Genomic DNA, 24886 nt, shown 5'->3' on the forward strand with positions numbered 1-24886 from the left:
TCAATAGGTTAGTTGGTGAGCACTCTGGACCAACCCCTAAAGTTTAGATTGTGCCTAAAACCAGGAAAGGTTTGGGTTTTTGTTCTTTAAAGCTAGCTTTGGAGGCTACATTTGGGATGAACTGCATTTATAAGGGCATCCTCCAATTTTCCCATTAGCACTTGAAACTTACAAAGCTGGGGTACTATCTGCCACTTCACTGCATGCAAATGCTTACAGGGTCAATGAAAAAACCCAAAGCCATCAAACCCCAGCTTTTGTTTTAAAAAAAGCCTGCTGCATGTCAACAGCATTGCACAGGAGACCTTCATCTGCTGCTGTCATTGGTCATGGCCAGCTGTGGGAAACTGTAAACCCATTGTGGGTCCTGCCTGAATTCCCATCACCTGCATCCCACACCGAGATCTCTGTGTTCTATAGCAGGAGGTTCCCAGAATCCCCTTTTGGGAGCCCAGCTTCAAATCCTAACTTGCAGAGAGCTTTTTTCAACCTCATGTTGCTTTCAGGAAAAGGTTCTACCAAGCCCCCCCTCCCCACCCCAGAAGATTTTTCAGACTTTAAGAATGTTGAAACCACACAGTTTTGTTTTTTTCCCAGCATGAGAGGAAAAATCCCACAGCCAAACGGGCAGGCGGCTTCCGGTCCGCTCCACTTTGCCCTCTGGGGACCCATTAAGCCTGTTTCTGACTTCAGGGAGTGATCAGGAATCAGAGTAACTTCTCAGAGTCGAACTCTGAGAAATGTTTGTTCTGCTGAAGGATATTCTTTTTTTTTTTTAAACCATTTGCAAACTCTTATCTTCAAGAGGAAGAAGATTGACAAAAGGGTCACCTTTCTGCTCGAGTAAATTCTTGTTCTCCTTCAACAAGGCCTGTTCTTCGATATGCTTAATGATTTTTGTCCTTAAGTATGCTTTCCATCAATTTACCCGGCACTGAAGTTAAGCTAACCGACCTGTAATTTCCTGGATTCCTGCTGGATCCCTTCTTGAAAACCGGAGTCACATTGACTACTTTCCTGTCCTCTGGTACAGAGCCTGATTGTAGGGACAAGTTCTATTTTTTTTGCTAGGAGATCGGCAATTTCACATCTGAGTTCCTTCAGAACTCTGATGGATGCCACCTGGCCCTGGCGATTTGTTGATCTTTCATTTTTCGAGCTAGTTTAGAACATCTTCCCTTGTCACTTGAAATTGGCCCAGTTCTCAAATGGGCCAAGCGTCACCTCAGATTGGCCAGGTCATGCACACGGAGGAGAGAGGAGAGGGCAGGGAACTTAGGGAACTGTGCAGAGCGGCATCCCCTCTGTGCAGCCTTTGGGGAACAAGTCAAGACACTTCTGTTCGCAGAGGTTCTGAGTGATTCTTACTCTCCTAGCTTTATTGCTGTCTCATTGCTGCCTTTTAATTTTGTTCAAGAAGTGTATTGCTGTCCTCTGCTTGTCCGTTTAAAAGCTCTTAATGATGTATTGTCTTTGCTGCTGCTTTAGGTTGTGTTTTTATCTTTTCTGAAGCACTTGTAGTGTTGTTTTAATAGAGAAATGGCCCCAACAATTTTCAAATAAAAATGCAAAGGAGATTTGCCTGGAAAGGCTGTGAGCCTAATAGTGCCCTGAATGATGGCAAAGCAACAGATGCCAGGTTGGTCTGGAAATGCCAGCCAGTCCATCTCCCCATGGTTTCCCCAGCCTGAACGTGGGGCTGGGCTCCGTTGTGGCTTCTAAGTTATGGGCAGACACCCTCTAAACACCCCTGCAGGTGTGTGTGATTGACAACCCTGGAAGAACCGCTTGGTATCAACAGCATGAAGCTGGACGCTCTCAGTTCATGCTCCGGAGAAGAGATTGGCAAGTCTTTATTTATTGCTAGCGCATACCGCTAGCAAGTAAATCGTTACCTCTCCTTACGTTCCAGGGCTTGTTACGAAGATATTTTCATGCTCAGCTGATAATAAAGCAAACTGCTTTTTTAACTAGGCTGAATTAAAGTGTTTGAATATTTTCCGGGCCTTAACCAATGTATGTGAAGTCGTCTCTCTAAGGTACGGATACGTCGGGACTGTTAATTTACTGCTGTTTGTCAGGGTTGGCTTTCATTTTGTTTCATTTTGTGTTTGGAATCCTTTGCCACCTTTGGGCTGCCTTTTGGACAGGACAAGTGGAATACAAATGTTCTTAAAACCAAGTATGTCTGTCTAGGACTCCTGCTGACTGAGCCAAGAGGCATTTCCCACTGGAGGCCCCCTTCTATTGAGCCGGCGTGGGGCAGGGGGGAAGAGCAATGGGCCCTCATCAACCCAGCATTGTAGCCCTCCCAGTGGCTGTTGCTCGGGTCTCCTTTGTGTTTCTTTTTTTAAAACCGTCAACTGCTTGGGGGCAGGAAACTATCCCCACATTCCTTTTGGCATGCCAGGGGTCCTCAGACACTGGGGTCCTCAGATGTTGTTAGACTTTCGTTATGACACTGAAGCCCAACAACATCTGGGGACCCATGTTTGAGAACCCCTGCGCTATGTAACCCACTTTGGGAACTGGTTTCTTCCCCTTTGGTTGAAAAGTAATATGATACTACCATGGAGGAGGAGGAGGAGGAGGATGCCTCTGCAAAAGGGACACCGCATGCCACAGCTGTGCAGCAGATACCTGGCAGATCTGAGATGATTCAGATCCTGGGCAGGTTTCAGCAGGCTAGTCTCATTTTAGAGACAAGTGACTGAGTCTGAGGGGGAAAGCCCAGCTCTCAAGAAGGAAGGAAAGGGTTTGTTGTTCAGCACACTGTAAAACATCCAAGATTAAAGCCCTGATGGTGGTCAAGGGTCTTGATCCAGTGGGAATTTTCCTTTGCAATTAGCTGAAAATTACAGTGAATAGCAGTGATTTAAAAAAAAACACACACAACTCAGCAGAGCTTTATTCCTGAGTAAGTCTCTCAACCTCAGTGCAGTCGGGTTTCCTACCTCTTTTAACAGTGGAACCTACTTTTGATATATTTCTGGTTGCTAATGAGGACCCATGGGGCTACAAAGCATAAAAGGGCTGGATCAAAGTGGAACAGAAGAAGCAGTCTAGCAAACAAAGGGTGTCTTTATCGCGAGGGAGCTTTCTGTTCCTACAAGATGTCTTTCCAGAGGAGATTTCCTTCGTGCCCTGCTTGTTCATGTTACACTCCGAAGATAGCGCAAGATAGCCATTGGTCTCGTGATAAAATCCAACTTTTGTGCTGGCTGTTCTGCCCCCTTTTGAAGCAGGAGTGCAAAGACCTTCCTAGAACTAAAATACCTGTATTTAAGATGAGGGGGTTAATGCCTAGGGACAATAATATATGGATTTTTCTAGGACCCATAGAATGCCAAATAAGTGCACAGTGAGAAAGGTCTCTTTGTTTTCCCACCAAAGGTCCTGGCCATCCGATCTGCTATAACATGAAGCAGCAGCAGACTGAAGTGTTGAAGAAACAACACGGGGTCATAGGACGCTGCCTTCTACTAAGTCAAGCCCTTGGTTCATCTAGCTCAGTATTGTCTGCACTGACTGGCAGCAGCATCTCCATGATGACAGGCAGGAGTATCTATCAGCCCTACCTGGTGATACCCGGAGTGAACCTGGGACCTTGTGCATCCAGGCATGCAGACGCTCTTCCACTGAGTGATGGCCCCATCCCCTACGGGGAATATCTGACAGCATCCACGTGTTCTCTCTCGTCCATATGCAAACCAAGGCAGACTCTGCTTAGCAATGGGGGAAATTCATGCTTGCTACCACAAGACCAGCTCTCCTCCCAAAATGGGTGCTCCCCTGCGCCTCAGTTTCCTTCTGCGCTGCTTCCTTCCAAGCACCCTCTCCCAGAACACCCTCTCTTGGGCTCCTACCGTCACTGCCGAGGCCCAGAGAGACCCTCAGATTTCAGCAATGGATCTCTCGACCACATGATTGTGCTTGTCAGTGGGGGCTTTGAGAGAGAGAGGATTTCTCTAGTCTTACAACCACCGGTAAGTGGCGCAGCGGGGAATTGCTTGACTAACAAGCAGAAGGTTGCCAGTTTGAATCCCCTCTGGTCTGTTTCCCAGACTATGGGAAACACCTCTATTGGGCAGCAGCGATATAGGAAGGTGCTGAAAGGCATCATCTCACGCTGTGCAGGAGGAGGCAATGGGAAACCCCTCTTGTAGTCTACCAAAGACAACCACAGGGCTCTGTGGGCGCCAGGAGTCTAAATCGACTTGACGGCATACTTTACCTTTACAGTGGGCTACAAAAAAACCCCACTCTCTTAGCAACTGGCTAGGCTTTCAGTGGATTGCTATGTTTTCATCTCAGCCTCCCTCCAAGAAGCTAAGGGCTGCTCCTCTCATACAACATCTCTGTGAGGTTGGTTAGGCTGAGAGAGAATTACTGTCCCAGGGTCACCCAGGGCCAATCATGGCTGAGTGAGAACTTGAAGACTCCCCCTCTCCCCAGGCCTAGTCCAGCCACAGTACCACATTGGCTCTCATTGCTACCTAGACGAGGTTAGGAGTTGTTGCCCCCAATAAAAAACTGAAGCACTGGAAAAATATTGTGACTTGCAGCTGCTCAGAAACTAGAGTTTGGAAATGGAACCAAAGAAGGAGCGGACTTGGTCTCTTGCTTTTGAGGGTAGCAACAATAGAAGAGCACGACTTGGATCTTATTTATATATTCTTTCCCCATGTAAACTGCTTTGGAAACTTTAGTTGAAAAGCGGTATATAAATTTTGTTTGTTTGTTTGTTGTAAGAGTGGAAATGACAGGGAAGCAGATTGTGGCTAGACATTCAGAGGAATTTCCGAACTGTAAGAGCTGTGAGCGGAAGGGCCTGCCTTGTGTTGTTCTGGGCTCTCTCCTGCCCGGGAGTTTGCAAGTGGAGACCAGACAGCCGTCTGTCAGAGATGCTGAGCGGACTCCTGCTCTGGGCAAGAGGCTGGACCAGAAGCCTCCAAGGTCCCTTTAAGTTCAAACCATCTATACATCTATGAAAATGCAGGCATACATAATTTGAGGGGAGGAGCAGCCATGGAAGCATCCATTGTGCTCAGATGTGTACAGTCTTCTCCCCAGGACTGAATTTAGGGGGAACTGGTTCTGCATGTTTGCTGCAGCCGATGCTCGTGATGCATAGCTCTGATTGGCTGGGATTCGTAACGTCAGAGCATACCTTCTCCTCCCCTTGCCAGAGCAGATTTTCATTTTTTAAAGAAATTGAGTGTACTCACTCTGCAGGAGAAAAGGTTGCACGGGCTGATATCCTGACGGAATTTATTCCCAACTGAATCAATTCCTTGATGGAAGTCCCACTGAAATTAATAGGTCAAGTTAGTCCTATTTTGCCCAATGAATTAAACTGGACATCCATTGAGTAATTTTGTCAGGATGTCAGCCACTGAATCCCATACAATCTAATACTCAAAACCCGAAGTTTAACAATTTCTGCATATTTTCAGGCATATGGATTAAAACTCCTCAATTAGCTCTATTGTCTAGACTTTCCTTCACATTTCAAAATCTACCAAAAGGGGTTTTGAAAAATGAGAAGGTATGGTTTAAATCTACAGAAAGTGTGGCTTATCCATAAATCTGCTCTTCTACCACCTTGTTTGTGAAATGGATGGTGCATCTCTGTGGGGTGTGATTTTGACCCACCACTGCCAATGCAGGTAGGAGAAAGAGGAAATGAAGAAGTTGCTGGCCCTGCAGAGGCAGGCAGAGGGCCAGAGGGGTCCTCTTTTGGTGGCAGCGGGGGGGGGGGGGGAGGGGGTTGGCTGTTCTTTCCTAGCGGCCTATTTCATTTGCAAGAAAGTCCAGAGTCTCGAAGTCAGCAGGTGATAAGACCCTTTTTGCTCCAGCAATATCATGTCAGATGCTTCTGTCCTGTCAGGCCTTTTGGGCACTGAAGTCCCTGGTCAATTTTGGCTCTAATAGTGCTCGAGGTGCCGCTGTTCTTTGTGTTTGGAGATGGAGCAACTGCTCAGATGCTTTTAAAGGTAGTCAGGGCAGCACCAGAAGGAATGTGGCGCAGGGAACGCCCCCCCCCACTCCCCGATGCATCAAACAAGCAAAGATTTCTTTGCACTCATTGGCCCAAAAGCTCTGTGTGTGTGTGTGTGTGTGTGCCTGCACAAAAGTGCAGGGACGAGGGCACTTTTTGAGACAGTCAGGGCCCAGAATCCTCAAATGGAACAAAGGCCCAAGGGAGTTTAGGAAAAGAGAGCGGGTCTGGTGGTAGCAAGCATGCCTTGTCCCCTTAGCTAAGCAGGGTCTGCCCTGGTTGCATATGAATGGGAGACTTGATGTGTGAGCACTGGAAGAGATACCCCTCAGGGGATGAAGCCGCTCTGGAAAGAGCAGATGGTTCCAAGTTCCCTCCCTGGCAGCAGCATCTCCGAGATAGGGCTGAGAGAGATTCCTGCCTGCAACCTTGGAGAAGCCGCTGCCAGTCTGTGAAGACAATACTGAGCTAGAAAGACCAAGGGTCTGACTCAGTATATGGCAGCTTCCTATGTTCCTATGCATTTTAGATCTTTTCAGACCAATCAAAGATGAATAGAGGTAAGATTAAAAATGAAATTAAAACACTGCTCCCAGTGAAGGCTTGAAGATTTCTGAGTGATTCAGGCACAGTGGTCCAGTGGGAAGTTCTACAGCACAAGCCTCAACTGAACAGAAAATGGGAGCGGTGCAAAAACACAGGAGGCCCCCCTCCTGCCAGTGGGATTGGTGCTGGCAAGCGGAATGGTGCCCTTCAGAGGTGCAGTCCAAGTATAGACCAGCTGTGGGGGTGGGTTGGCAGAGTGGGCGGAGCCCTTCCGGTTGCAAGGATAGATGGATATTTTCTGATCATGATGGCTTTTTCCTTTTGGAAAACTCTAAATTAATGGCTGCTTTTATTCTGGTTTTATCTTGCTAAGTTTAATTGTACTGTGTGTGACACGTTGTAGCTGTAAGCAACTTTGGAGGTCTTTTTTGTGACCAAAAGGTAGGATATAAATGCCTGCAGTAGACACTGTTGCCATTGTGAGGCCAGCCTTAGGGTTTTACCCTGCAAAGGTGGAGAGATTGCATAAAGAAAGAGCTGGTCAGTGGTTTTGAAAAAGTCTCATTTGCATGTAGGAAAATTGAGGAAGAGAGCTGGTCTTGTGGTAATGAGCATGAATTGTCACCTACAACAACAACAAAAAAATATGTATATACCGCTTTTCAACAAAAGTTTCCAAAGCTGTTTACAGAGAGAGAGAGAGAGAGAGAGAGAGAGAGAGAGAAGGTAAGGCAAGGCTAAGCAGGCTCTGCCTTACTTTGCATTTGGATGGGGAGAGGTACACCTAGGTATTTTGGAGCCTGGACCTAAAGGTCTTTGGAGCCCCCCCCCCGCTGCAAGTTAAGCATCATTTTTTAACACGTAGGTTCTTGAGGGCACAAACCACACCTCCCGGGACAGACTAAAGAGGATTTGGTGGGCCCCCAGGGCGTGTGGAGGCCCTGAACTTTGGCTTCAAAGTCCAGGGGTAAGAGCATCTCTGTGGATGGGTGACTAAATGTGAGTGCTGTCAGATATTCCCCAGAGGGGATGGGGCCAAATGGCTCAGTGGAAGAGCATCTGCATGCTTGTGTGCAGAAGGTCCCAGGTTCACTCCTTGGAAGCATCTCCAAGATAGGGCTGGGAGAAACTCCTGCCTGTGACCTTGGAGAGTTGAAACAATACTGAGCTGCTGTACTGACTATGGGTCTGGCAGTGTCAACGGCAGCTTCTTCTACTACGAAAATGCTACCAAAATGTATTCGCGTCTTCTAATGGGGACCCCTAGATTCAATCTGCAGCTCCACCAGAGCTTGTAACAGAAGATTGTTCTAGAAGTAGATCAGTCCATTTGGGCAGGCACTTCTTTCCGTAGCTGAAGGTTTCATTCAGCTTCTTCCAGCCTCCCATTGGGGTCCTGCCAACCTCAGCGGCCCTCAGCCTCTGCCTCCCTGGAGCAAGCCATGGATCCCCTGTGGGAGATGGAGTTCCAGTGCATCAGCCTTTTGCACTGACTAGCCTAAGGACCACCAGGGGCCCTGGGAGTGGAGGTAGTGAGTGAGGGTCTCCTTTCCTGTCCCTGCTTGCCTCTATTCTATGACCCCACCCCTGCTATGGCTCCTCAGGTACTTCCTGTAGAGCAGGCATCCCCAAACTGCGGCCCTCCAGATGTTGCTGAACTACAACTCCCAGCATCCCTAGACACAATTTTTTTGTGGCTGGGTATGCTGGAAGTTGTTCAGCAACATCTGGAGGGTCACAGTTTGGGGATGCCTGCCGTAGAGAGTCAGTCTTCTTCCTTTCCTCTTAGGGAGCAGATGGGAACCTCCCCCCCCTCCCTATTCATTATGTAGCTGATGGATAGGACTAGGTCTTTCCGATCTCTAATGTGATTGATTGATTGATTGATTGATTGATTAAGTGCCATCAAGTTGGTGTCGACTTAGTGGTCACATAGATTGATTCTCTCCAGGATGATCTGTCTTCAACTTGGCCTTTAAGGTCTCTCAGTGGTGCATTCGTTGCTGTCGTCAGCAAGTCCATCATCCACTTCACTGTTGGTCGTCCTCTTCTTCTCTTTCCTTCAACTTTCCCCAGCATGATGGACTTCTCAAGGGAGCTGGGTCTTCGCATCATGTGTCCAAACTAGGATAGTTTGAGCCTGGTCATTTGTGCCTTGAGTGAAAATTCTGGATTGATTTGTTCTAGGATCCATTGGTTTGTTTTCCTGGCTGTCCATGGTGTCCTCAAAGGTCTTCTCCAGACTCCAGCACCAGAGTTCAAAAGCGTCAATGCTTTTTCAGTTTTTCTCCAATGTACCTCACCAATAAATCTAGTCAGTTTAGACTGTACAACAATCTCCATGCATGTTCTTCAAATAACTGCAACAACTAAACTCAGCACTCTACTCTGTAACGGGAGTGGGCTTCTTCTTTTGGCGCTTTGCAAAAAGGTGGGGCTTGGTGGCAGTTTTGTGCCCTTCCCCCCTATAGTGCTCTTTGCACAGAAGGGGGTTAGGGGTTGATACAACTTTGGGAGCAGTGTCTCGGGGTGGGGGCTTCATCTTCCAGGTTGTAGCAGTCCAGGACAGTTGTGTGTTCAGGCCTGTCGCTCCTTGAATTTCCCCCAGTCACAGGAGATCCTGCCGGTTGGCCAAGAGGGACCCCCGCACGCCTGCAGGGCAGCATTGGGCAATGAGTGTCCTAGAGAAAGAGAGAAGGGAGCCCCAAAATGCCTCCACAACCAGAGGTGTCTCCCTCTGTCTTCATGCTTCACGGCAAAATTGTAGAGGCCCACCACCACCCTTGAGAACGCGAGAGATGAGCCAGAAACGTGAGGATGGTCTTACTGCATCACACACAAAGAGCCCACCTAGCCAGTTCCGAGATGCCAGAGAGAGGGTAGGAACGCAGGGCTTTTAAACACTGACACATGCAACTACAATGTCTGGAGAGAAATGCCAGAATAATTGGTAAAAGTGTTAAAGCAATCTTCCTGCTCAAATTCCTGGATGTTTTGTACCCAGGATAACACTTTTTCTACATCCTAGACAGGATGCTTGATTCCTGGGCATCTGGCAACCCGGCTTGGATGTGTCCAGACACGGAGCACACAGCCCCAAAGAACAGTACATTCCTTCATTGCTGCCCTAGATCAGCCGTGGCGAGCAACCTGTCTTTTAGCAACCCCCCAGATGGGTGGTCTTATTCAGAAATGCTCCAGAAGCCTATGAGGCAGACCAGCAGTCCTTAATTTGCCAAAGGAATTGGGCTTCATGAGTCATAACTGGCACCTTTGAATTCCCAAGCTGGGTGGTGGTGATTATCTTCATGGATTAGAGCACAATTTTCCCCCACCTTGATAACTCAGGATGATGCATCCCTCCCCTCCTCCCTCAACTAATGCTCCTAAATCTCCTTCAAAGTGATGGTTGCCAAGTAATGAGAACATAAAGGAAGAACTTGCGGCACACAGAATGTGCCCCTTTTCAATGAGAAACACACAAGAAGAAATCTTGTTTTGACTAGTTATAGGAGGAAATATCTCGTTCCAGCCTGAACTAGGGTTGCTAAGCAGATGTGCTGATACTGGCACATTTGCTTTTCCACCCATGTGGACAGATCCTTTATGCCAGGAGTTCTCAACCTGCACTCAACTCACCAATCCTAGAACAGCATCCCTCCTGTGTCTGTGGCTGGTGTCTACTTTCTGTTCCTTTTTAGACTGTGAGCCTTTTGGGGACAGGGACCCATCTGATGTATTTTTCGATATAAACTGCTTTGGAAACTTTTGTTGAAAAGCGGTATACAAATACTAGTAGTAGTTGGACTACAGCGCCCATCACCCCCAGCCACAACGGCTCTTTCTGAAGCAACCTTTTGGCCAATAGAGGCTTATCCTGTCTGCTGTCTCTGGATTGTTAAGCGATTCTCTCTCTCTCTCTCTCTCTCTCCCCTGCTTTTATTGTTGCTCTTAATTGCTCTTAGTGTGATTGTGTGTTTATTTACTGCTTGTTACTGTTGTGAGCTGCTGTGAACACAGTGTTTGAAAGGCAGGATATAAAATCCTTGAATAAAGTGAATCCCACGAAGACTGAACTACTTTTATTCAGCCAACAGCTGGATGTGAACCTTGTTCTAGATGGGGTGGCGCTGCCCCCAAAGGAGCTCATCTGTGATTTGGGGGTCCTTTTGGACTCGCGCCCCCTGCTTGAACAGCAGGTGGAGGCTGCGGCTAGAAGTGCTTTTGCCCAGCTTCATCTCCCAGCTTCAATGACGCCCTTACCTTGACCGGCAGGCATTAATGACAGTGACCCATGCCCTGGTTATCTCCCATGTAGATTATTGTAACGCTCTCTATCTAGGGTTACCTTTGAAGATGATCGGGAAGCTACAACGGTTCCAGAATGCAGCGGCTCGCCTCTCCTGCAGTTGCTGCGCTGGTTGCCCATTCGCTTCCTAGTTCAATTTAAGGTCCTGGTTTTGACCTTCAAAGCCTTGCGGGGTTTGGCACCTGTCTACCTACAGACCCACCTCTCCCATCCAGTTACATCCCGCCTGGTCAGATAATCTCAGATGGCCCTCTTGTCGGCCCCTGGTTTCCGAGAGGGTTAGACTCGCAAAAGGGCCTTTTCGGTTGCTGCCCCACTTCTCTGGAACTCTTTTCCCCTTCAGATTCTTCTAGCCCAGGGATTCTCAAACTTGGATCCTCAGGTGTTATTGGACTTCAACTCCCATAATCCCCAGCCTCAGTGGCCTTTGGTTGGGGATTATGGGAGTTGAAGTCCAATAACACCTGAGGACCCAAGTTTGAGAATCACTGTTCTAACCCCTTCATTACTGATCTTCAAATCTCTGTTGAAGACTTTTCTTTTTTGCCAGGCTTCTGCCCTGTAGTTTACCTATTTGGTTTTTGTTAGTTTAGTTTTTTGATTTAGAATGTAATTTTTAATGTTGCCTTCTTTGCATGTTGTTGTGCACTGCCTGGAGTCTTGGGAGTGGGCAGTATATTAAATGTTTCAAATAAATAAATAAATAAATAAATAAGGGAATCTCATTCTCTGTTTTCAGGAGGACCCTCAAGACTCTCTTGTTCTCACAGGCTTTTGATTAGAATTAATTTTAATAACTTTAAAACCTTGTTTTAATATTGATTTTTTCCTATTGTTTTTATTGTCATTTTAATCTGTAACTTTTAAATATTCTAAATTTTGTACACTGCCTAGAGATGTACATATCAAGCAGTATAGAAATATGATAAACATACAAACAAACATAACAAAGACACCAACATTTATATATGTAAACTTGCACACTGTACTTCTGTTTGTCCATCAGTTCTGCCTGCCTATCCCTCGGGTGCTTGGCAGTTCACCTTTTGGAACGGGCTTCCGCCAGGCTTTCCTTCTCTCCGGGCACTTTTGCTCCCATGTTCAGAGCCTGCTGCTACACTTCCCACTCCGAAGCACCAGGCACGCCGCCCTCTTGCATTTCCCCCAGTGGTTGTCTCTCTTATTCTTCCCGGCACCGGTAGACGGCAGCGCGATGAGTAGTCTGTCATGGCCCAACCCACATTCATTCCCAATGAGGTTATTGCTCACAATTATCTTAATTGCATGGTTGTTTGGTGTTAATCGTTTGTTTTCACTGGATGCCCTGCCCCTGCAGTCTAGGAGGCTGCGTGAGAGCCCCACCACCACCGGCTCTTGTCTGGAGGAACCAGGATTTCTGCCGCCTTGGCTGCAGAGAAGAATGTGAGAGAGCAAGGGTGAGGGAACCACAAGGCTCTAGAAGCCTCTCCTCTGCGCTTTTATGGCTGCTCTTTGTGGGCACCACCTGCAGGCAGAGGAGTCTTGTCTGGAGCTTTCTCGAGCAGGGATGGAGGCCCAGGGAAAGCTGGAGGAGGCGGAGCGGCTCCTCACTGAAGTTTGGCATGGGGGAGGAAAGACACCTTGTGGATGGGGTGGAAGAAACGTGTTTGTGGGGAGGAACTCAGATGCTGGGGGGGGTTGCATATTGCACCCATTATAGAGCACAGGCTTAAAACCTTGGCATGAACCACACCCCCAGGGAGCGATAGCACACCTCTAAGCGGGCCTGGTCTGCTCCTCCCCACTCGGTTCTTCTGTGCCTGCCACAAGAGTGTCAAGAAGAAGCTTCTCTTCGCCTGCAGCCATGTGCTGCCAAGTGGGCCTCATCTCAGACTTCCCTTCTCAGAGCCGAACCTCCCAGTGTTGAGGCCGAAACTCACATCCGCCTCTCCACTTCTTCAACCAACAGGAGACTACTAGAACAGCAGACCTCCTTTGAAGCTGCAAAAAAGCACAAGTCTGCTACTCTGGTATTCTTGAAGCTGAAGGAAAAGTGCAAGGTGGAACTGTCTCTTCTCAGCCTTGCTTGTGTGGGTGCATCATCAGTTCTCAGGGAATGCTCTTCCCACCAAGGTAAAACTTAACAATGCATGGGGAGGGTATGCATGGGGCTGGGCAAAGTGGAGCTGAAGGCTTTGGTAGGGTGCCTCAAGCATGTTATGCAGGTGCCACCACAGCAACTACCAGGCAGCCTGCTCTCTGCTGCACTGCAGCGCCACCCATGTGATGGCTATAACTGGTACTGCAGCTCTTCAGCACAGGTGACTTGCGGAATGGATAGGCTAAGATCAAGTGTTGGATCAGATAAGCGCAGAGAGAAAAGGTGAGAAGCAGAAGACGTGGTCATGAATAGGCAGGTGGTCATGTACTGCAAGGCTGCTCAAAATTACGAGGGTCCCATTGTGCTGAAATGGCATTTGCCTTGTTCAGGTATGCTTAATTCCTAGAAAAATATCCTAGCTATTCCTATTCCTATTCTGTTTTCTAAACCATTCTTCTTCTTTTTTGCCAAGATTTTTGCAAACTGCAAAATATAATTCAGATTTGTGTGCCAAAATCAGCATGTTGTGAGTGTCCCATTTTGTTGAAACTGCACTTGACTAATAGTTGCAGGTGTGTTTAATGCCTTCTAGAAAAATTTCCTGGCCATTCCTTCTATTGTGAAGCCATTTGGGGGGCAGCCAGATTCCTGAAAATAGCCAACACAACCCAGCTTTGTGTGCCAAAATCAGCATGTTGTGTGGGTTATTTGTGCTTGAAACTGCACTTCCTCACAGGTGTGGATGTTCTTAAAAACAACTTCAATAAAAGCCTTCTGGCTGTTCCTACCCCTTCTGGGTTTTTTAGCCATTATTTTTGTCTGCCACACTTTTGAAAATTGCTGAAACACCCAAAACTTGGTGTACCAAAACCAGCCTGTTGAAAAAACCCCATCTTGATGAAGCTCATAGGTATGTGGATGTAGTTTGCAACTCCTACAAAAATCCCCTGACTTTACTATCCCTTCTAGTTCTGTAGCCATTATTTTGCTTGCAGTTTCTGAAAATTCAAAGAACCCAGATTTGTGCACCAAAATTAGCATCTTGCAAATTCTCCCATCTTGTTGAAACTGCCCTTGCCTCATAGGTGATGATGTGGTTAATAACATCTCAAAACATCTCCTGGTAATTCTGATCTCTTCTGTTTTTAAAAACTATTCTTTTGTCTACCACATTTCTGAAAAGTACCAAAAAATCCTGCAACTTCATGAACCAAATTCAGTACCTTGTGATGGCTGCATATGCTTTAAACAGCGGTTGCCTCTCAGCAAGAGATATACACTCGCAGCTTTTATTTCTCAGCCAGAAGAGTCTGTCTTTAGCCAGGGCAAGAAGCGATGTGATGAAGATTGCTGTGCCAAACTTGCCTTCTCCAAGGAAAGACAGCCTCTGTTTTTGCCTGAGTGTTGAGGCTGCAATTTCCCCAGCTGTGGCCTAATCTTTCTGCTGTGTCCAGGTGACACCTACTGGGAGCATGTGTGAACTACAAGAACTGCGGGTACTTTGTGGGATGATTCCCCCCCATCCCGCCACCCCTGTCTTGTGTTTTCTTCTTTGTGGCTCGTGGTTTTCTATGATTGCCCAAGAACATACTTCTGCATACTGAGGCTTGCACTGCTCCAGCCTGCACAAGGGATGGTCTGCAAAGCTGAATTCAGCCCCCTCTATCCCAACCATCTCCAGGAGTCCACCAGTTGGGATCCTGTTCTGTATCCCATCACCTCCTAAAGTGTGCTTGGCGGAGACACAGGATAGGGCAATACTTCCACGTGTTGCTGATGTCAATTCTTTTTTGGGGGGAGCGGGGGAGTGTTCCCCTGCTGATATGGTTTGGTTGTTGTTTCAGTGACTATATTTATTTTAGGGTTGTGTTTGGGCATACGGAAATGTTATTTTTTGTGGTTTAATCTGTATGCTGCATTGGGCACACTCCTGGGGGAAAGTGGCTTATAAACATCTTGTGATGAAGACACACACAAAGGTTTTGCCCCGGAAGGGGAAATGGAAGGGAGTTAGCACACACCTGCAGCCCAACAGAAGGAGCTGGCAAGCGTTGCTGGGCATGTCACAACTTGATGTAGCGTCTTGTTCTTTTTCACTCCAGAGCAGGAAAAGGGAGCTATCGCTCAGTGACGGAGCATCTGCTGGGCATGCAGAAGGTCACAGGTTCATTCCTTGGCAGCATCTCCAGGAAGGGCTGGGAGAGACCCCTGCCTGCAACCTGGGAGAGGGATCTGTCAGTCAATGTACTGAGCTGAACTGACCAGGGGTCTGGCTCTGTATAAGGCAGTGTCCGTTGCACCTAAAGAGGTCAGGTTGCTTGATATTCTGAACCTTTAGAAATGTGTGTTTAGAGCTAAAATGTGAACGAAAAGGGTATTTTTTTCAATTATTTTTCAGAACAAATGGAAACGTTGGGGAAACCACTAGTATATGCAATAGTGTATTTCTTTCTTATAAACAGATATTATAAAACTTACCTTAAGTCACTTTACAAATGTGGTCTTCATCTAGTAACATAGTATATACATTTGTGCTGTATGGTATATATTTATGACACTTTATGACTTTGTTCTGTTAAAACAATAATTACAGAAATATCTTCAGTGGTAGAGACAGACGTTAACTGCTTTACCCCAATGTACCTGAGTTCATCTTGATTGTTGCCAGTTAGGAAAGTAAGAGAAATGTGGAACTAAACATGGAAGAGAGCACCCATGCTGTTAGACAAAGCACAGGGAGAACGGCCAAATCTCCACTTGGCTGTGAAACCCGTGGGTTACGCTGGGGTCAGTCTGAGGAAAATTACTCAAATTATAGCCCCATTGAAATTCAAAGGACAAGTTGGGCATCCCCTAACTTGTCTTTTTAATTGGACTATATGAGTAATTTGACTTCTGAGCCAGTATCTGTAGCTGAACTCTGTGGTTCCCAACCTGGGGGCCTCCAGATGTTGATGAACTATAACTCCCATCAGCCTCAGCCATAATAATAAATGCTCAGCAACATCTGGAGGCCCCAGGATGGGAACCACGGGGTTAATCTATCTCACAGGATTGTGAAGGTAAGATGCCGGGGGCAGGGGATGCTGCCATAAGGCCCTCATAAACAGTGAGAGATTACGGTTATTTAGTAATCCCTTACTTCCCAACAGCAGACAAGGCATCACAGCCACCCTCCAACATTTTACCATTGAAAATGGGGACATAATGCCTGTGAAGAACGTGTAAGGAGCGTGGCCAGTCAACCTGGGAGGTGTCATGTACACTGTGTGGGGGCTGAGCAGCTCAGGGAGTGCTATACAAATCTGAATGTGTTTGCACTTTTCAGAAATCTGGCAGACCCCCAAAATGTGATTATGCACAGCAGCACCTATGAGACAAGGGCTGTTTCAACAAGAGAGGAGCCTCATAAACTTGCTATTTTTGATATGCAAAGCTGTTTTGGTTTTTTTTGTTTTTTAATTCAGAAATCTGGCAGACAAAAAATAGCTTTAAGAATGGAAGAGATAGGAATAGCCGGGATTATTTTCTAGGAGTTGTTAAAAGACACCCACACTTGTGAGACAAGTGCAGTTTCAACAAGATGGGACCTCTACAACATGCTAATGTTGGTGCACAAAGTCAGGAAGTTTTGCATTTTTCAGAAATCTGGCTGTTAGGATAATGGCTTAAACATATAATAGGAAAAGGCAGGACATTTTTTCTGGGTGCTAAGAGTATCTGCACCTTCAGCAGGCAACTTCAGCAAGATAGGAGCCTCATGACATATTTACTTTGGTGCACAACTTTGGATTATTTTTGGAATTTTCAGAAATCTGGCGGATAAAATAAAGGCTTGAAGAATGGGAGGGACAGGAATAGCCAGGACATTTTTCTAGTTAAGCACATCTGCACTTATGAGGCAAGTGCAGTTTCAAGCAGATGAGACCTGAGCAACTGGCTGCTTTTGGTGCAGAATTTGAGGTAGGGTGTGTGTGTGTGTGTGATTTACTTTGGTGTGTGTGTGATTTTCATAAATATGGCAGACAAAATAATTTTCATAATTTTCATAATTTTGATTTTCATAAATATGGCAGACAAAATAATGGCTTAAAAACAGAAGGGAGAGGAATTGCCAGGAGAGTCATTTATGCCTTGTGAAGCACATCTGCACTCAAAAGGCATACACAGTTTCAACCAGATGGGCCCTTTGTGACATTCTAATTTTGGTGCACACATCTGGGTTATTTTTTAAACTTTCTGTAATCTGGCAACCAAAATGGCTTAAAAATTAAAAGGGACCACATGCAACTGTGCATGTGTGTGCTTTCCAAACATTGAGTTTAACTACTTGATGCGCATGAGGGTACTGATGCCCTATTACCTTGCAGGTGTCTTTTTAAAATTTTCCTGGAGCATATATATAAATCCTGTGAATACTCTACATTGATATATTGGGGAGTGAGGTGTATTCAGTAATGCCTTTCCCAAATGTCAGATACAGCTTGAATCCAAAAGAACATTTTCTGATTTCCTTTGGCCCATGGCTTCTGCAATTTGACATGAGCACTCATCTCCCATGTTGTTGCTATTAGAGCCATAATAGCAATACTTTTTTCACTGATCACATATTTGAGCTCGGGGATTCTCAGTCTTGGGTCCCAGCAACAATGGCCAAAGTCTGTTGTAGTTGGGGATGATGGGAGTTGTAGTTCATCCATATCGGGGGACCCAAGTGTACAAACTCCTGGCCTCAATTTAATTATGCTGTAATAAGGTGATAGATAATATAATAATAAGCAACTCCTTATGGCAACAACCCCTTTAGGACTAAATCTGTGGCCTCAGCAAGTATGTATGGAGACAAGATGCTGTGAAACCGACAGTCACAGCCACCTCCTCATTTCCTGCCAGCCGCTCCCTTTGATCTGATCCTCCTTCACTTTATTAGACGCTTTCTAATGGTTTTATCTTTGATCTTCTTGTAGGATTCTTCAAAGGGCTTTGGATTAACAAATATGCAAACATCCCCCCCCCACCACACATGCATCTCAGGGGAAAAAGAAAAAAAAAATTAATGCAATTAGCTGCTTAGTGCCTTTCCAGGTTTTAGCCGGCAGTTGCAATGCTTATTTGTTTTTTGAAAACTGGGGTGCAGTCAGGTTCGTAAAATAAAGGATTTATAATCTGAAGCTGCAAGAAAAAGCACCCTAGCCGGCCTAGGAATCAGGGGCTGTGCTACCTCCCCCCCGCCCAGGATGCCAGACAAATACAACACATTATGTGACTGAAAAGGCAAGAGAGAACAATGTTTTAGTAGCAGTCTGGAACTGTGGGGGAGCGGTTAAGGACCACCAAAGTTTTAAAACCAAACCAACCATTTTCAAGCCCCCGTAGGAACTTATTCCATGGAGATAAACCCACCCAACATGAAGGGAATGTCAATATTGGCTGGAAGGGAAACCCTTGTGGTTTTAAGAGCCTAGGAGGGCTGCCTTCTTTCAACTTGTGCTTTATTCCTTAATAATGTCACCTCCAGCAATGCTCTTTCATTTCCTTACTTCTTTAATCTGAATTGTCTCTAGAATATTTTCATTTGTAGCTGATACCACAGCAAAGTCTGTGGTAATGTAGAGTCTGGAAATATGGTAAGACAACTGAAGGAACCAGAGATGTACATATCAGGCAGTATAGGAACATGAAAGAAAGAAAGAAAGAAAGAAAGACGGAAGCCAATATTTAATTTATTATACCAGAGCTGCATCAACAATTGAAAGACCATGGGTCCTCTTCTTGCAGGCTCTTCCTAAGCATCTTCTTCCTTCTAGTCAGCTGGACCGTAGCAGAGTGTCCCACAAGAGAACAAGTTCTTCAGAGTTGAAGGTAGTTTGAAATATTTATCTTTACAAGCAGGATAGGTTTTAGGATTATTTGGAAAAACAACTGAGAACCCTATTTGACAGGGGATAAGAAAAATGTGTGTCTGCCTCTCAATTACTTTCTAACAGTCTTGTGAACAATTTATTGGGTGCATTTTTTTTAAAGTGCCATTAAAAACCCTCACTTGACACATGGAGTCAGACTGGATTCTTTTGCTATTTAGCATCTCCCTCAATGGGAGAACATGCCGGAGATTTGGAGTGAGCAGTCATAGAAAAGCTAATGACACACAGCTCTCTCCCTTTTCTGGCCAGGCCGGAGAAGCTGTGGGGATTCTATAGCTGGGGGCTGGTTTGGACTATGTCTGGTTGGAGACAGCGTGCCTCACAGCCAAGAGGTGTTGCCTTCTCACCTCTGCTTATGGGCCTTGCATGGGAGAAACAGGCGATAAACGGCTTGGGCCCAGGCTATTCAAGAGCACCTTCTCCTTGAGGACGCCAGCCGCTTAAGATCTTTGGGAGAGGTCCGCCTGCAGCTGCCCCCAGGCATGTGGTGGTGACTCAGGGCTGGGCCTTTTCTAGAGCCAGCTCAAGGCTTTGGAACAAACTCCCTCTTGCTGCAAGAGCTTCCCTCTCTCCAGGTAAAGTGTGCCGTCAAGTTGATTTCGACTCCTGGTGCCCACAGAGCCCTGTGGTTTTCCCTTGGGTAGAATACAGGCAGGGTTGACCATTGCCTCCTCCCTCACAGTCTCAAATCTTTCACAGAGATGATGCCTTTCAGCATCTTCCTCTATTGCTGCTGCTCAATATAGGTGTTTCCCATAGTCTGGGAAACATACCAGCCGGGATTTGAACCGGCAGCCTCATGTGTGCTAGGCAAGCATTTCCCTGCTGCGCCACTTAAGGTGACGTTCCCATTTCTAGAAGGTTTTAAAAGAGCATTCAGGACACATTTATCTCACCAAGACTTTGACCAACTGTGAGCTGGTTTGGTGGTTCTGCTATTTTGAATTGTTTTTTAAATTTTTACAATGGTTTACATTTGGTTTTAATTCTGGTTTTATCATTTGCTTTTAAACTGCCACAAGATGTTGGTATGAAGCAGTGTAGAAATGTCATCCAACAAGGGGTCCAGCAGGGTTCTTCACATGAATAGAGCCGTTTTCGTTTTCTTGTCCTCCTCTGTTGTTGGTTAGTTCACAGCCTCCCTTATAACTGCCGCAGGACATTAACTAGCCCATGAAATAAATGCTGAAAGTGGCACCATATAGACTGAAGAAAGACACATTGAAATGTCTCTTCATTGTGTCCATTCAGAAACATCTTTGATTTTCCTTAAACTTAGTTCTGAAAAGAGCATCTTCCTTTGTTAGTCCTAAACTGCACATTAAATTAGTGTAGCTTTCAGATTCTTCTTCTCTGTTGCTAGAAACCATACCAACAGTTCACTTTCCCACTTAATTACATATGCTTTGAGTAAAAACAGCCAATTTTGAAGTTCAGTGCTTGCAAGAGGTTGCTGTACCTCTGTACTTAGAGCTGCTGCATGACCCTATTTCTGTCAAGATGGAAGATGTGAAGTAAGCTAGGACCACTGGGCAGTTGTCTAAATTAAAGTCCTTTTGCAGGGATCCTCAACATTGGGCCCCCAGATGTTCTTGGACTTCAACTCCCATAATCCCCAGCCCCAGTGGCCTTTGGTTGGGGATTATGGGAGTTGAAGTCCAAGAACATCTGGGGGCCCAACATTGAGGAGTTTAGAGTACACGTCTGCACCTTGGGATCTGGGCTCCACTCGGAGAGCGTGCTTTTGAGGCTCTCCTAGTCAGGGTGGGGTTAGGGGTGGTGACCAGCAAGAGAGGCTCTGCATTTCTAGAACTTCCTCCTCGCAGAACACCTTGTTACTCAACAGCTTCCCTGTTCTTGCCTCCTCTGTGGTGCTACTGGGGACTATTCATTTTGATGCTACAGCAACTTCTGAAAGACAGGTTTCCAATGACCAGCTGCTGGTGGCCTCCAGTTTGTTGAGCTGCTAACCTCAGGGTCCTTTTCCTGCCTCATGCTAAACTGCAGTACAAGCAGCACCCGTTGGCTGGCAGGCATTTCTAGAAATTGCAGCAGAGACCAGCCTGGGCTGAGGGACTGCTAGAGGGCAGGAGGAGAGAGACGACGCTTGAGACACCTTTGCTCTTTCAGCTGCACTGGTTGCCGGCTGAGTCCCAAGTTAGGTTCAAGGTATTAACTTTAACATTTAAAGCCCTACACGGTATGGGCCCTCCATACCTCCAGGACCGCCTTGTTCGGTATGTCCCTCGCCGGGTCCCGAGAGTGGCCACAAGTAATACCTTGGTGATCTTGGGCCCTAGGGATATTAAACTGCAATCAACAAGAGCTAGGGCCTTCTCGGTGGTGGCCCCAGCTCTATGGAACGGTCTCCCGGCTAATATCAGAGCTCTCCATGATCTGTTGGCTTTCCATAAGGCATGTAAGACTGAAATGTTCCATCGGGTGTTCGGTCGCTGAGATAGCTGGTCATAGAGTGATCTTGTAATCCATGGTTACCATGTCATGTGGAATGAGTACTGCATAGGGTTGGGGTTATGACGTTATGTAAGATGTATTTTATAGAATTGTTTTGCTGTGTATGTTATTGCTTGTAAGCAATATTTAATATTTTTGATTGTTGATATTTATTTTGATGAAATAAACACTGAGGCGCTTCACGTGATCGGGGTGACGTGGGTGAGGGGGCTCTGCATGCCCGGTGGTTCCCACGGTCCCTGGCAAGCAGGCTAAGCTCCCTTGGCCAGCTTTCCAGTGACCGTGAGAATAGCTTCAATGTCTGGAAGGAGCACCACCGATCATTATTGCATCAATGGAATAATGTTGTCAAGTTTTACCAGTGGGCTTGAACAACTTCGCTACCCGCAAGGTTAACGTGTTCGGGGCTCTTGGGTTTACAACAAATGGCAGCCCAGGGAGGAAATCATAGAGGTTTACAAAATGTACACTATGTAGAGAAGGTGAAGAGAGATGCTTTTCTCCCTCTCTCAGAATACTATATGCCACTTGCCCTGCCACTTAAATTAGCTGAATGGACTACTTTTTACACCAGAATATGCTCAGGAAAAGGCTGATTATTATTATTTTTTTAAAAGAAGGAATTGTGAACATACTTCCCAATCAGGGCTGGGGCAACATGGTAAACAAGGACTGCATCACAGGGGGTGCCGACATTGCGAGTGTGCAGGCTGCACCTTTCCCGTCATCACCCGTCCTGGCTCGTGTGGGCCCTGCTAGCTGCTCCAATCCGCATGTGCTTGCTCCCTCCCTCTCTGGAAGGGCCCCTGACCGTGCTCGCACATGCGCCTGCCCTGCTGCTCCAATTCCTTTTCTCCCGCTCTCCCACCGACTGCCCGGCCATAGCAGGCAGCGCACGCCTGTGCAGTGCTTTGCGTGGGAGCCAGCTGGGCAGGCAGCACAAGGTTTGTGGGTGGGAAAGAGGACTGGATGGTCAGGGAGGCTGGAGCGTCGGAGGATGAGGAGTGTGCGCGCAGTAAAAATAGTGCTGCCTTCAACGTACAAAGCTGCTGCTGCTGATCTGAGAGGTAAAAATGTCCACACAAGCCGCCCCCCTCCACACACCTCTTCATTCTAGCTTGTAGGGAATGAAGGATGGCTGTGAGATTATTTCTATAACATGCATAAGGGAAACGTGACTGAAAATGGAAGCTTACTGTATCACAAAAGTGAACACGTAAAATCCGTGTATTGTTAGGAAACAGGCTGGAAATAAAACAGAAGGCATGAGAATGCTATCCTATAAATGCATGCTATGACTAATCCCAGATCCTCATTTCCTGCCTAAAGTGGCTTCCTTCTTTCACTACTCTCAGGATATAACCCTACTATCATTTTGCCCTATGACAGTTCACTCTCTGGGGAAAAAAACTTGGCATAAACTTGACATACGCCATTGTCTAAAGGTATACCTAACCTGCACGGTTTCTTTCTGCTCCACTGATGTCTTATTCATTTCCACCATCCTCTATGGGTCAGAAAATGTCCCACCACCACTATCAACAGATGGATTGAGGCCTGCATTGTGTTAGCCTATGAGGTACACAACCTTCAACCACCTCTTCCTATCACACCATGCTCTATGAGGTCAGGGGCCACTTCAACTGCCTTTTCCACGAATGCACCACTGTCAGAAATCTGTACACTACAAGCTCAACTCGCACCACTCAGCCCAAGCAGCTTTGGACAGAGGAGTTCTTACAAGAGATTCTCCCACCCCAGTAGATGCTGACGGCATGTCCCACATGAGAAGTCCTCATCCAGCAGTAGAGAAAGGACCTTTGGTTGCTCACTGTGAGCCTTGGAGAAGCCGCTGCCAGTCTGTGAAGACAATACAGGGCTAGATAGACCAATGGTCTGACTCAGTATATGGCAGCTTCCCGTGTTCCTATGAAGGCTTCTTCTTGCTGCTGGATTTGAGGACATCTCGACTCACCCGTCTGGGTGTCTACATCTACTGCTGTACTCCTTTCTTACCATTCTCTCTGTATTTTGGACCTGGCTACTAGGAACTGGATGGGGCTCTCCTTCCTAGGTTCTTAAAACATCTCCCAATTTGCAGAGTCCTGCCTTCTGGAGCATGTAGGAAGGATAACCCACATGAGATGTCCTCATCCAGTAGCAGAGAAAAATCCGATTCACACCTTTACACAAACACACACGACAACATGTGTTTTTTTTAAAGTTAGTTCTGGTATAATCTTGTACAAGTAAGGCTAAGGTAGTCACATGTACACTGGCTTCACAAAAACACAGTGTGGAAAGAGGCGTTTCCTGTCCATTGTGCAGACTGTGCCGAGGTGTTACACAGTGGAGCTGGGAGAAGGGTGAGGAAGTGAGGGACAGCACACCCAACATCTTACAACTCAGCTGCCACAAAGAGAGAGCCACTAAACAATGCCCAAGCCTCACAACGCTAATTATAGGCTTCCTTTGTAACACTGCTTAACACAACAGGGGCAACCGTTAATGGGTGAAGAGGCCAGAACCGGTGAAAGTGCTATTTCGGACAGAAGTGGCTACAGAAAGCAGCAACTACAACATTGATCTGGGTGTTCGGCAGTTGGATTGTCGTCGTTCTCCCATGTGGGCATCAGGCTCGGTGTTTCTTGATGAAGCTGATCAGCCCGTTGGTGGAAGCATCATGGGAGGTCACGGCTGCGTCCGACTCCAGCTCAGGCTCAATCTTCTTTGCCAACTGCTTTCCAAGCTCAACACTGGTTTTTACAGAAAGGAAAGGGATTTGGGTGAACACGAAATACCCAATACATTCATGCCCGGTCTCTTCTCTAAGGAGCTTAGGGCAGCATTCATGAGTATTATCTCTTTGCAACGGACACTTCGAGGAAGGCTAGACTGAAAGATGGTCACTGTCTGACCTTGAGTCAGTTCTTTTTGGCTGAGCAGAGATTTGAACCCAGGCCTTTCTTGGCACAAGAACACAGTGCCCATGGCACCATACCGGCACGAACAGTTTAGGGACTGAAGGGACCAAAATGTACTTCGTCTTGTGGCAATGAGCATGCAGGGTCCCCCTTGGTTTGCATTTGGATGGCAACTACATGCTGGAAGATATTCCCCTTAGCGGATGGGGCTGAAGCAGCTCATGCACCAGGTTCAATGACTGGCGGCATCTCCAGTTCAGGCTGGGAGAAAGACTCCTGTCTGAAAGCTTGGAGAGCTGTTTTCAGTCAGTGTGGACAATATTGAGCTAGAGGGACCAACGGTCTGAATCCGTATACGGCAGCTTCCTCTGTACATGATGTTCTCCAAAATAGGCATTCACGGGAGGTGGAGCCAGTCAACTATTTCCTCACTCACTGAACATGTGGGCTTTTGCTCTGGCCAACAGCAGCTAGGTCAGGGATGTGCAAACTTGGCTCAATTTATTGTGGCTGGGAATGATGGGAGTTGTAGTTCAACAACACGGGAGGTGAGCATGACTTGTCCCCTTTGCTAACAGGGTCTGCCCTGGTTTGCATTTGAATCGGAGACTACATGTGTGAGCACTG

General features: G+C 46.6%; 1 protein-coding gene across 2 annotated transcripts in view; it reads right to left on the bottom strand.

Moving 5' to 3' along the window:
- Positions 1 to 21911: 21911 nt before the first annotated feature.
- GPI (glucose-6-phosphate isomerase) overlaps positions 21912 to 24886 on the bottom strand; it is a 46228-nt gene continuing 43253 nt past the window's right edge. For both annotated transcript variants that reach the window (XM_053271144.1, XM_053271145.1), the window contains one exon: positions 21912 to 24091. In XM_053271144.1, the coding sequence (XP_053127119.1) occupies positions 23968 to 24091 (124 nt within the window). In that variant the 3' untranslated portion in view covers positions 21912 to 23967. The remainder of the gene's footprint in view (positions 24092 to 24886) is intronic.

This window comes from Hemicordylus capensis, chromosome 9 (assembly GCF_027244095.1).
Source record: "Hemicordylus capensis ecotype Gifberg chromosome 9, rHemCap1.1.pri, whole genome shotgun sequence".
In the NCBI taxonomy this organism is placed as follows: domain Eukaryota; kingdom Metazoa; phylum Chordata; class Lepidosauria; order Squamata; family Cordylidae; genus Hemicordylus; species Hemicordylus capensis.